Source organism: Carlito syrichta, unplaced genomic scaffold (genome assembly GCF_000164805.1).
Source record: "Carlito syrichta isolate Samal-C Ts95f unplaced genomic scaffold, Tarsius_syrichta-2.0.1 Scaffold305409, whole genome shotgun sequence".
Lineage (NCBI taxonomy): Eukaryota > Metazoa > Chordata > Mammalia > Primates > Tarsiidae > Carlito > Carlito syrichta.
Window position 1 is genome coordinate 338,482 of NW_007249505.1, and position 13,577 is coordinate 352,058.

Genomic DNA, 13,577 nt, shown 5'->3' on the forward strand with positions numbered 1-13,577 from the left:
CCCACAGGCTCAGGCAATCCACTCACCTCAGCCTCCCAAAGGCGCGGGATTACAGGCTGAGCCACCAAGCCCGGCTTGACTGCTGGATCTTAAGGTAAAGAATGTTTAGCTTTGTTAGTATCTGCCAAGTGTCTTCCAAAATTCTCATACCATTTTGCATTCTCATCAGCAATGAATGAGAGTTCCTGTTGGTCCACAGCCTCACCAGCATTTAGTATTGTCAGTTTGGGATTTTTAGGTATTCTAATAGATATGTAGTGTTATCTCATGGTATTGCACTTCTCTAATGATATATGATGTTGACTATCTTTTCATATGCTTGTCATTTATAAATCTTCGTTGATAAGGCATCTGTTTGGATCTGTTGCCCATTTATTAAATGGCTTGACTTCTTGTTGATATTTTTAAAATTATTTGTATATGTTGATACAGTCCTTTATCAGATATGTTTTACAAATATTTTCTTCCTATCTGTAACTTATCTCTGTTCTTAGTAGTGTCTTTCACAAAGTATAAGTTCTTAATTTTAGTGAAGTTCATCTTCTCAATTTTTTTTCTCTTGTGGATTATGGTGTTGATATTATATCTAAAAAGTCATCACCAATCTCAAGTCACCTAAATTTTCTATTTTCTGCTCTAGAAGTTTTATAGTGTTTGCATTTTACATTTAGGTCTGTTATCCATTTTGAGTTAATTTTTGTGAAATATGTAAGGTCTGTGTCTCTAGATTCATTTTTTTCTATGTGAATGTCCAGTTGTCCAAGCACCATTTGTTGAGAAACTGTTCTTTCTCCATTTTATTACCTTTGCTCCTTTGTCAGAGACGAGCTGACTCTATTTGTGAGGATCTATTTTTCATCTCTATTCTGTTCCATTGGTTTATTTGTTTCTGTTTTATTTTTTGTTTTTGTGTCAATACCACACAGTTTTTATTATAATGGCTTTAAAGTGGGTCTTGAAGTAGGGTCGTGTCAGTCTTTCAGCTTTATTCTTTTCATTATTGAGTTGGATATCCTGGATCTTTTAACGTCTCCTTTTTTTTTTGAGTCAGAGTCTCTCTTGCCCGGACTGGAGTGCAGTAACATTCTCACAGCCACCACAGCCTTGACTTGCTAGGCTCAGGCAATCCTTCCACTTCAGCCTTCCAAGTAGCTGGGACTACAAGCATGTGCCACCATGCCCAGCTAATTTTTTTATTTATTCTAGAGACAAGGTCTCACCAAGTTGCCCATGCTGGTCTCAAACCCCTAGGCTGAGACACTCCTCTTGCCTCTGTCTCCCCAAGTGCTGGGATTACACTTTGGGTGAGCCACAGCACCCAGCTTGCCCTCTCCATATTAACTTTAGAATCATTTTGTTGATAACCAAATAATTCGCTGGAATTTTGATGGAATTGCATTGAATTTATAGATAAAGTTGTAAAGAACTAACCTCTCTTAGCAATATTGAGTCTTCCTACATATGAACATGGAGTAGCTCTTCATTTTTTAGATCTTTGTTGCTTTTCATCAGAGTTTTATGTTTTCTTCATACAGATCTTGTGCTTATTTTGTCAGATTTACATGTAACTATTTAATTTACTTTGGTGCTAATATAAATGGTATTGTGTTTTTATTTCAAATTCTAATTGTTTATTACTTGTATTTAGGAAACCAGTTGAATTTTGCATGTTAATTTTGTATCCTGCAACCTTAAACTTATTAGTTTAGGAGTTTTTTTGTCAATTGTTTCAGATTTTTCTTCCTAGGTAATTATGTCATTTGTGAACAAAGACAATTTTATTTTTTCCCTTTCTAATCTGTTCACCATTTGGTTTTCTTTTTTTGTCTTATTGCATTAGCTAGTATGATATTCAATAGGAGTGGTGAGGCGTATTCTTGCTTTATTCATAATCTTTGGGGAAATCATCTAGTTTCTCACTATTAAATATATTGTTAGCTGCACTTCTTTCATAGACGTTCTTTATCAAGTTGAAAGAAGTTTCCCTCTATTCCTAGTTTGTTGAGGGTTTTTATTGTGAGTGGGTGTTGGATTTTGTCAAAGGCTTTTTTATGTTTATTGATATGATTTTTGTTCTTTTTAGCCTTTTTGATGTGATTGATTATGTTAATTGATTTTTGAATATTGGACCACCTTTGCGTATCTGGAATAAATTCCACTTTGTCATTGTATAATTCCTTGTATACATTGTTGGATTTGATTGCTAATTTTTTGTTGAATTCAATTCTGTTAGATTCAATTTGCTAATTTTTTTAAGGATTTATGTTCATGAGACATACTGGTTTACAGTTTTCTTTTAGTATCTCTATATGGTTTTCATATTACGGAAATGTTAGCCTCATAAAATAAGTTAGAAATGTTCCTCTGCCTCTATTTTCTGGAAGAAATTGTAGGGAATTTGTACCCTTTTTTTCCATAAATATTTGGTAGAATTCTCTAGTAAAACCATCTGGAGCTGTTGCTTTTCCTTTTGAAAAACTTTTTTTTTCCATCTAGGTTACCAAATTTGTAGACAAAGAGCTATATTTATAATATTCTTTTATTATTCTTTTTATGTCCATAGGGTCAGTAGTCATGATCCCACTTTCATTTCTGATCTTCATAGTTTATGTCTTCTCTTTTCTTGGTTAGTTTCGGGAGAGGTCTGTCAATTTTATTGAGTTTATCAAAGAGTATAAGCTTTTGTTTTTGTTGATTTCTTTTTAATCTATTGATTTCCTGTTTTCAGTTTTATTGATTTCTGCTCCATTTTTTATAGACTGTTGATTTTAGGTCTTTATTTTCAAGTATATATTATCACCACTAAAAAATGTCCTCTTGACATTGCTTTTGCTGGATCCCACAAATTTTGTTAGGTTGTATTTCTATTGTCATTTAGTTTAAAATATTTTCATATGTCCTCTGAAATGCAGAAATGCCCCCAGGCCCATGAGCAGTTATCAGAGTGAGGTGCAGTTAACTCCACCACCTTTCCAGGTGGCTTACAGAAGTCACACAGCTTTTCTCCCCATCTTCCAAATTATATATTCAGATCTGAATACTAACAACTCAACTGCTTTATTGAATCTGTGTGATTGCCGTCTGTTGGAATTTCCATATTCTTTATCTCACTTATAATCCATGCAGGCTACTTGGTTATTTTGATGGCTTTTATGGATTTAGTGTATATACTACAGATCAAATTCCAATTCGTGTTAGTAGAGAGCATACTATTAACAAAAAGCTTTCCTTATCTTGAGAGAAGATGCAACCACATGCGGTCTGTCTCTTTTGTGCTTTTTCCTCTTCCTCCTCAGCACACTCACAGTGCCAGGGCCGCCATGGATGATAGTGTTTTCAAGTCCAGCTCCCTTGCCTCCCGTTGGAACAACTTAGAGGTAGAACTTAGGCTCCCAGCACAGAATCTAGTGGGAGGTCCATCCGCAGGTCCTGGGCCTGAAATGCACCCCTGCTCTGCTTATCCACCCTCTTGCTGGTTTCTCTGGGAGCAGTTCTGGAACCAGTAACTTGCTTACAGGTTCTCCCTTCAGGGTCTCCTTCTGGGGAACCCAGCCTATACACTCTTCTACTTGAACTTGCTGTACTAAAGAAATACTAAGGAATATCTGAATGCTGGGGTTTTTTTTTTTTTTTTCTTTTATTGGAGGAGGATTTCGTCTCTGCTATTTTGTTCATTTTGTGGTAATGTCTGCCTGTTGCAGTGTAGCTGTGGAATTAGTGGTGGCATCCGCCTGTCTCCTCTGATAATTATCTAGACGTATGTAGATGGAGCTTCATGGAGAAAACCAGCATTTATTTCATAGCTGACACCACTGAATACTTCTCCAAGAAATAAAGGGGTCTGTCTTCACTTCTGGTAGGACACCTGCAGATGCTTTGTTTCAGGTGTACCAAGTTGCAAGCATGCTCACAAACTAACTCAACTCTGACTTGATTCCAGGCTCCATGGTCCCCTTCTCCATGCGCATCTTACATGCAGAGCTTCAGCAGTATCTGGGGAATCCACAGGAGTCACTGGATAGACTGCACGGGGTAAAAACCATCTGCAGCAAGGTAGGGTCACGCTGTTGTTCTTCTCCTTCTCATTGGAGAGTACACCCCCAGACCCCCTCCTCACAGGACATGCTCCATGTCTCCTCCTGCCCATCCCACCCAGCAACACCATTACCACTTCTACCTTTGGAAGGCAAGGTGACCCAGTTTGTATGACCGTGGTGGTCATTGCTCCTTTGAAGTCTTTTTCAGAGGTGGTGGGTGGTTTCTGGCAGAGCCTCAGTCCTGAAGTCCTTATTCCTTGGTACTATCAGTAGAGAAAAACAGAAATGCTTTCCCTGTGTGGGAATCACATACCAGGTGCCCAGACTGCTGGCTACAGCACTTCTGTGTGCTGTACCACCCATGCTTCCCCAAGTACTCATGTGCACCTGCTCCGTGTAAACAGAGGCACTGGAGCAATATGGAAAGAGCTGATGGCTTAAAATTTCCCAGAATTAAAGCAAATATACTGTATAATGACAACTGACCTTAAAGGCATATGAGGTTCAGGGTGCGTTCTGAATCATTCTTGGTTGTAAAGTCACAATTATGTGGAAAGCATCAAATATCACATCCACAGAAGATGAAATTATTGCATTAAGTAGCATTAGGAAGAAATTTGGGATTTAGCATCTTTGCTATGTACAGGCTGTGGACATCACACTTTCTTGGATTCTTTGTCTCAGGTTAAGAGTAATGCTGCCTTTCTACCTGCCTCACAGTATTCTGTGCAGGTTAAGAGAAATAAGGTTTGTGGAAGTGCTTTGAAAACTACAACAACTTGTAGTTATGAGGAGCAGCAGCATATTACAATTTTTGGAAAAAAATGGGTCCAGTTCCTCTTTTCCATCTCTAACTATTCTGTCGGAAGTTTAATGGAGTCCCAAGATGGTGGTGTGGTCAGTATCCCTAGGAAGTCATAAGTGGCAGAAGAGGACCCTCACCAGAGCACGAGCAGGTGTTTCTAGGCACTCTGTTCCCCTTGGGCTTTGGAGCCACTTCCATTTTTTATGCCATAACTTAAAGATAAAAGAAAAACTGTTTCCTCTCTTATGTACTGATCAGTCGATGTGGAAACCATGTTGCCAACTTACACTGTAACTCTTTTCTTGAATTGTAAAACAGTTAAAATATATTTATTTTCAGAAATAGGAATGATATAACTTGAAATTGAGAAATTCTAAATCAGTGACTTTCTAAACTGTACACAGATGAATTTTTCATTAACCTCCATATCACATTGTGGGAAATTTTTACAGATTTTGCGATAGAAGATTCTGAGTTACAGGGTGTTTTGAGAGTAGGAAAGTCAAGTCAGTTGAAATAGTTTTGCAAGTCAGTTTTCCTGGTCCTGAAGTATTTTCTACATTCAGTATTAAGCTCCTGATGCATACTACTGTATAGCAATCAGAGGACCTATTCGGCATCATCAGTGGGCAGCGGTCAATAGAGTGGAGACCCGGGTCTTCCCATACCTGCTGCTCCAGGTACCTGCACTTACTGTACCTGACAGGTATGGCACATCGTTGTAGTCAGCCACTGTTCCTAAGCATGTTTCAAATATTAACTCATTTCATCATTATAATAACCCTTTGAAGCAGGTGTTACTGTCCCAATTCACAGATAGGGAAACTGAGGCACAGAGAGGTTAGCTAACTTGTCTGGGGTCACATGATTGGAACCCAAGCTGTCTGGCTCTAGTGTCCCTGCTCTTAGTCACCTGCCTGCCTTCATCACTGTAATGTGTCTCATTTGAAGTGAGAAAGACTGACAGTCTTTCTCCTCTTCTATCCTGCACCACCATTTCTGCTTTATCCAAGGAAGAAAAGTATCGCCATGTTCTATGGTGGATTGACATTACTCAGAAGACCCTGTGATGAATGTGTGAAATACCTTTTCCCACTGACAGATGCCTAGAGGTGGGCTCTGTTGGGCTGGGCTCCTCCCCAGACTTTTGTTGGGAGGGACATGCTTCCACATGATGGCAATTGACAGCTAAACTTGGGGGTTGGTAGAGAAACCAGAGGATTGATGCAGTCATCATAAGATGGTTACTCTTGGACTGACTTGACCTTGGGCAAGAGGAAGCATGAGGGAGATGGAATATATAAAGAGTGTAGGGGCCCACTGTCGATGAGTAGGAATTGTATATCTCATTTCCTCAGTTGGTCTGAGATCCCATCTGTGCCTCATAATGTGATTATATCACCACACTTCATATAACCCTGATATTTAAAGATAAGTTTTTTTTCTGTGGTGTGACCCAATACAAGCCAGTGTTTCTTGTGGTGCTTAATTGAAGAAATGGCAGTTTGTTCTAATCTTGAAGGAAAACAAGCCTTTAGACTCATGAAGAGATGGTGTGTTGGTCTTCACCCTAAAGGATTTTCATGCTTAATTTCACTATATAATTTCTATGTTCCTTTATGTGCTGTCTTAAAATTTGATCCCACCTCAGAAGAGAGAACCCCACTGAGGCAGAACTGATTGATGGCTAAAGAAAGAGAAGGGGAAGGCCCAGAGTGTGATCACACAGTCAACTGTACGTTTTCTCACCGTCACCCCTGCAAAATGACAAATATAGTCTGGAACTTCCTTTCTCACTTCCTTGTCCCTCAGGGGCCGCTGGCAGCATTTGAGGCATTCTTGACCTTCCTATGACTGGTCCAGTGTTATTAAAGTTATTTTCATCTAGATGACAATAACTCGGCACTTTGGGAATGGAGTGGCTTGTCAGTCCCACAACTGTTAACTCAGAAAAGCTCTATTTGAGCATATTCTTTTGTTCATGCAACAGACGTCCATTGAGCACCTACTGTGTACTACTTGTTAGCAAGCAGTTCAAAGCTGAACAGAGTACACACCCCCAGCCTTGTGAATTTACAGTGTAGTAGATGACACTTTTTTCACCCAGTCCTTTTTTATTGGCAACCATCCACCAATACATCATGGTCATTCAGAATTTAAAAATGGAAAGTGTGTGTTCATGCTAGAATCTACAAAATCTAGAAGTACAAAATCTAAAAATACCACAAGCCAGCATGCCAGTACTGTGACAGTGTTGATTTGGTGACTTACAGTGAGAGGCATCGCCTGACCCTTTATGTGGCCTTTGATCCCCTCTGCTCTCCACTCATGAATAAGGTGAGGGTTAGACTGAAGAATCTCCAGGGTTCTGTCCAACATGGACATTCTGGTTTTCTGAGTTGTTTGCAGCTCAAGGAAAACGTTTATAAAGTTTTGACACTAAGGCCATGTTAACAAGACCTTTCTCTGTATGGACTGTGCTCTTTGCTGTATTGTTTAGCACACCCACTACTCCTGTCCCAAACCACACAACATGGGGCTCTGCTCTTGACACGCCTCTGTATGTTCTGGCACTGAGATGTGGTCATGTGGTGATGCCCAATTCAACACATATAAGGTGCCTGCCCTGTAACAGGTGCTGTGCTGAAAGGGCTACATTGATTACCTCCATCAATGCTCATAACAGCTGCATGATGTGGTTTTATCATTCTCAGTTCCCAGACCAAATGAGCCTCAGAGAGGTTAAATGTCCCCAGGCTGCTACACTTACGGGGTGGTGAGGCTGGGTCAGGCCAGGCCACATGGCTCCAAAAATCTTGTCCTTGACCACCACTCTGCAGTGCTCTGTGAAATTAAACCATCAAGATGTCATATTTCGTCTCCCCCAAATATAGTGTCTTCCTCAGTGCCTTGCAAAGCTGTGGTTCTAAAATCTGGTCTCCTGTATTACTTTGACAGTACCAGGAATTTTAGTAACTCTCTACCGCACTTGCTTCTGCCAAAATCTGGTCTTAGCAGGCACAGCGAACTGTGGACTCTTCGAATGGATGAGAAGACTCAAACAGAATGAGAAGAAATGAGTCAAGAATGTTGATATCAATTCTTTTGGTATTGTTTCCCATAAGCTCCTTCTCTCTCAGTTTACCTTCCTCGGTCTGCTCCTCTGGGACTAAGCCCAGAGATGACAGCGTCAGACTCCATACCCTCTACACACTCAGGCTGCTTAGGGAAGCTGCTTAGGGAAGCCATCACCAGTGCAGTTTTGCCTGACAATTTCCAGCTGCTGTTCCTGAGCTGGACCACTCCCAGACCAAGCTCTCAAGTCCTGGATAACCACTTCTCTCTAGTCTGCAGGAGGCCAGTGCTGGGGCTGCATTCGGTGGCCGTTGGCTGACCAGGAGCCTTGACATTGATCTGGGTTGCTTCACTCAAGAACATTCCACTAAACTGGAATCATTGTTTCCAGAAAGAAGGCAAATAGTTATTTGGTTTATATTCTCCAAAGAACTCTCTGTCCCCTTTGTTTTCATTGCTTTATGGCATCTGTTGTTGTTCTTCAAAGTAGTTTTTCCAGGCTGGAGGTCAGGAATGATTGTAGAATCAAATGCTTCCGAAGGGAGTAAATAACAGAGCAAGAACCAAATGAGGACAGTGAAAGGTTTTCCTCCTATAGCAATCAAGTCAGCTCAGACAGTTCAGGTTGCTCAGAAAATGAACGTACTGCCATTTGCACAGATGTATTTGGAACCCTGCTGTCTGATAATTGCCACTCCAGCAGAAGTCGAGCCTTCTCAGGTTCAACTCCCAGCATGGATTTTCTACATGAAAAGAAGCAGCCCTAGGTGACAGCAAAGCAAGGTGCAGAGGGTGCTTGGGCGTCTGGGCAGACCGGAAGCATGGCGCCTGCACCAGTGGCGCAGACCAGACGACAGCGCTGCCTTGTGCAGTGTTGAGCTGGGTGCCCAACTTTCAGGGGAGAGGCTGAGACACAGCCGTCCCCATCGTTTCCACTCTGCCACTCACAAGCCAGGGTCGCACGCTTCAAGATGTGGTAGCTCCAGCCGAAATAGTAGCAGAAGAGCCTGGTCACAACACAGGCTGTCAAGTGTGACACGGTCTCCACGTGGGGAAATGTTCATGATATAATATGAATTTCCAAAGCCAGGCTACAGAATTACAATTACAGTATAACCTTGATCAAATACATAATGTTCATTGGAGGAAAAATGTGCCAGTATGTTAGTAGTCTGGATGATGTATTTAAAAAGCATTTTAATTCCCTTCTAAGTCTTACACAATCAAAGAAGACTTGTTGCTATTGAAAGAAATTAAATGAGGACCATGGGGCAAAGAGAAAAGAAAATTAAGCCTCTGGTACAGCTGGTGAAGTAAAGGCTGTGCCAAAAGCAACTTGGGTAACGAGGTTCCCGGTTACCAAAGCAGAGCAGGAACTGTGACCAGTTACAGAATCTTTGGTGCCCATAAACCAGTCCCTTGCTCAGAAGATGCAGGCCTTTCCAATAGAGACGGTTCACCAAAGAATATTTAGAGTCTGTGTGTTCTGCTTGTGAATATTAGATTGGAGCGATGTTGTGAATTTTGATAAGGGGTCCACTTTTAGCAGGGCATCACTTATGATCTTTGAAAGTAGTCAGAGTACTGGTTTTATTAATTGGGTTCAAGCCATTTAGTGAATTAGTAAATGTTCGATGCAAATGTAATCATGTTGATTAAAAAAAAAACATGATTTAAAATAAATTTCCATGCTGCCATGGCTTGGAAAAATTAATGGCCATCACCATCAGACGCAGCAGATGTCTCCCTCCTCTGATCCTGCTCCTCTCACATGCTCTGCAGACTTTCTCCACTTCTAGATCCCAAGAGAGCTCTGCAGACCATTTGGGAAAAAGCCAAACACACTTCCAAAAGCTATTTGCATAAATAGATATAATCCATACATAATGATGCCCAATTAGCTTATGGTTTACTTCGTCACTAATCTGGATGTGCCTGTACAGTCTTGAGTTCAACTCCATCCCTCCCTATAGTTACGAAGCCTTCAACTTTCTTAGCTTAGCTTGGCCGAGGGTCCCATGTTCAATGAAATGCTTCTTTCTTCTTTTTTTTTTCTTGAGTAGGGTGTCTCATTCTGTTGCCCAGGCTGGAATGCATTGGCACAGCCATAGCTCACAGAAGCCTCAACTTCCTGGCCTCAGGCTGTCCTTCTCCCTCGGCCCTCTGAGTAGCTGGGACTACTTTTTTATTTTTTATAGAGACGAGGTCTCACTATGTTGCCCAGGCTGGTCTCAAACTTCTGGGCTTATGTGGCCCTCCCACCTTGGCTTTCCAAAGTGTTAGAATTACAGGCATGAACCCCACTGTGCCTGGCCAAAGAAGTGCTTCTTTAGAGACCCTCATCTGGAGGAGGCAGAGGATATGATAGGTTTTTGTATGCTCTGGAGAAGAAATATATTCAATAATGGCAGTACAGCTTGCTTTTCTATTCATGGTTGCTAATAAAGTAGTAATGAGAGCTTTGTTTCCAGAAAGGGTTCATTTCTTTTCTAAAAAAGGGTTTCTGACAGATGGACATCTTCAGTTTTGCTGTTTTATTTGCAAGCAAAGTTAGAAATGTAAGTGAGACCAGCCGCCGTTAGCCTCTGATACTGGCACGGCCAGCTGCGTAGGTGGGCTGGCCATCAACACACTGACAACGCCTGGTGCCACCACCACCTCGCCTTGCCTCGCCTCGCCTCACCCAGATGGTCTGGCTGCCCTGCTTTTCTGCTGCTCCAGCAGAAAACAAATTGATTGTGGTTTAACACATAAGATGGTAATGACTGGCAAGTGGAGAGAAGATAGGAAAGACTGAGTGAGGGCTGCTCTCAGTCAAACCACATGTCTGCCCTTTGCCATGGAAGCTGACACTCCTAGAATCCTGTGTGTGCTCAGAGTGTACAAGCAGGAGGAAGCCAAAGGGAGCCGAGCATCCTTGTCATCAGGGTTTGCAGTATGGACGTCTTGACCAAGCTCACGCTGTACATTCACACCTTCAGAAGCCTCTAAAGTGCGTCACTGCAAATCCCATGACGTGGAATTAGGAATGCCCAATGATGCTACTCAGCAACTCCAACCTAATACAAGATCCAGTGCATTAAACGTGAACTACAGGGCCACAGAGCTAGCAGATGATCCAGCACTGAAGCACACATGATAGCCCAGAGAAAAGGGGGCCTTCGATGTAATAAAAAGATCTTAAATTCTGCATTCCTTGCCCTGTTTTTCTCGGCGTTATATATTCTCTCCTGTGATCTGAATAGAAAGAAGACTTCAAGACGTGAAGACCCCAAAGGACACTCTCTGTCCCAAAGGCAGTGGTTGTGAGAGTGACTTTAGAGTCAGGCTGACAGTCTGGAAATTTCCAGGTCCAGCTTTGACCCACTGGTTGCATAACCAGCTGTTCGGCCTGTGTCAGCCTTGGCCTCCTTGTCTGCAAATGAGGAATATTACTAACCGACTCTGGGGCTGCTGAGAGGCTTAAGGTCAGTGGTGCATATAAGTGATGCCATACTGTGCCTGGCACATGTCAGATACTTACTCATTCTTTCAGTGCCTTGGAGCAGCTCCAAGAAACCTCTTCTGACTTTGAAGAGCCTCTTTTCTGAAAGGTCCCTAGGAGACTGGGGGGGAAATTGGTGGGTCCTAGACTTTCCAAATAAATTTAAAGCTCTCGGAGGAGACCTACTCTACCCTTCATTCTGGACTAAGAGGATCTAGATAGTGAGTCCTCGGGTTCTTGAGTTAGTGCCAGCTTCCCAGCAGTGTGTATATTAGATGCCTTGGGAATAAAGCCAGCTCCCTAGACCTATCCTCCCCCACCCATAGCCTGTGACAGTCCTCCAAAGGGACAGGTACCCTCTTCCCTCTAGACCTCTCACAGACTGTGGCCCCTGAGACCAAAAGGGTCAGTTACCCAGCTGGAACACCTGCTTCGCCACCTCCCAGATAACTGCATATGATTCAGAACGTGGATTTGGATCTCTTTAAATATGAATAGGTTATAAATTGCCTTTTGAGATATTGCTTGCAATCAAGTGGTATTGGTTATATATGGAGTCAGACAGCTGGGATATTCATTCAAGTCATATAATTTTCTTTTCTCTTTGGACAAAACAGTTTTTTTTATTTTGAATAGTTTGTCTTCCCTTCCCTACCGTGGGCAGGTATTGATAAGTTGTCTGCATTGTGAAAGTGGAGCCTGTCCATCCCAATCCCACCCAGAACATGCCCACTGCATTGCCCCCTGTGGAGAGACAGGCAGTAGCCCAACTCTCATCAGACCCCTTCTCACTACACAGCACAGTCCAAATCTAGAATCATCTCTTCCAGCCTCGCAGCTGTTCCTTCTGTTATTTTCCCCAGCTCTTCTTCCCCTGCAAATACAGCGTCTTCTCATGATTATAGTAGCTTTTGGAGATAAGCGCATTCTAAGATACCCAGTGAAGAACTCATTTCAGAATTTCCAAACTGTTTTAAACAAAACAAAACCTTCAAACTGTTTCAGTACCTTAAGCTCAGTACACTGTTTCTCATGGGAAGTCTTAAGTAGCAGTTGCTGGGAAACTTCGATTTCACCATGTGTTTTATTATCAATTGCTGCATAACAAACTATCCAGAACTGTGTGGCTTAAAAAAAAACAGTGATTTGTCTCACTATCACTGTGGACCTCACATCTGGAGGAGCTTCAGGGTAGTTCTGGCTCAAGGTCTCTCCTGAGGTTGCAGTCAAGATGTTGACTGCGGCTGCATCATCTGAAGGCTCAACTGGGGCTGGAAAAATTGGCTTCCAGGTTACTCCTTCACACACCTGTCAAGTTTTGCTGCTTGTTGGTGAGAGGCCCCAGTTCCCGGCCTCATCGGCCTTTCCTTGGGACTTCTTATGCGTCCTCAAAATGTAGCAGCTGACTCCTGCAAAGAAGGTGAGATAGAGAGAAATTGGGGAAAGAGAGAGGGAAGGAGGGAGGGACAGAGGAAAGGAAAGAGAGAGGGAGAAGGTGGGCGGAGGAAGCCACAGTGCCTTTCATGACCTAGTCTCAGAGGTCACAGTGTCACTGTACACTGCTTCAGTTTGTTAGGAGGGTCACTGAGTCCAGCCCACATACAAGGGTACAGGAAAGAGACACCACCTTTTAAGGATGTGTGGATGTATTTTAAAACACCATGCCTTGGTCGGTCCATTCAGGTCTGTTACACTTCATGACACACAGGCCCCTATTACCCTTCAGGAAAAGAGCCCTACCCGCCAGCCCAGACCTTTCCTGGTAGTGTGTGTGGGCACCAGCTTACCCTGACAGCTGCAGCTTGGGCATGTGGCTCACTGGGGCGAGGCTTGTGGGCTCCAAGAGGCCTTCTTTCCAACCTTTAGTGCCTGAAGCTGCCCACCAGCCATAGCTCTGTACCAGTTACAGCTTTGCCTTCCTCCAAGGCAACCCCACACATCGGTGATGCAGAAGCTCCCAGAAGTTTCAAAGATCCACTTAATATTTAACAGTCAGCGCAGCATTAATTTCATTGCTCCCCAATCACACATATCTAAGCCTTTTACAGTTTATTACAAGGATGAGGGTGGAAGAGAAACCACAGTGAAGAGCTGAAAGAGTGAGGTATTTTTAAATTTCTAGTTGCTTCTACTCTTACTTGTAGTTAATCTTCACTCAGCACTTTTAAAGTTTACA

General features: G+C 42.4%; 1 protein-coding gene across 1 annotated transcript in view; it reads left to right on the top strand.

Annotated features, from left to right (window-relative positions):
• Positions 1–13,577, top strand: part of TRAPPC12 (trafficking protein particle complex 12) — a 102,172-nt gene that overhangs the window by 57,922 nt on the left and 30,673 nt on the right. The window contains exon 6 of the mRNA XM_008061662.1: positions 3,941–4,053. Coding sequence (XP_008059853.1) covers positions 3,941–4,053 — 113 coding nt within the window. The remainder of the gene's footprint in view (positions 1–3,940; positions 4,054–13,577) is intronic.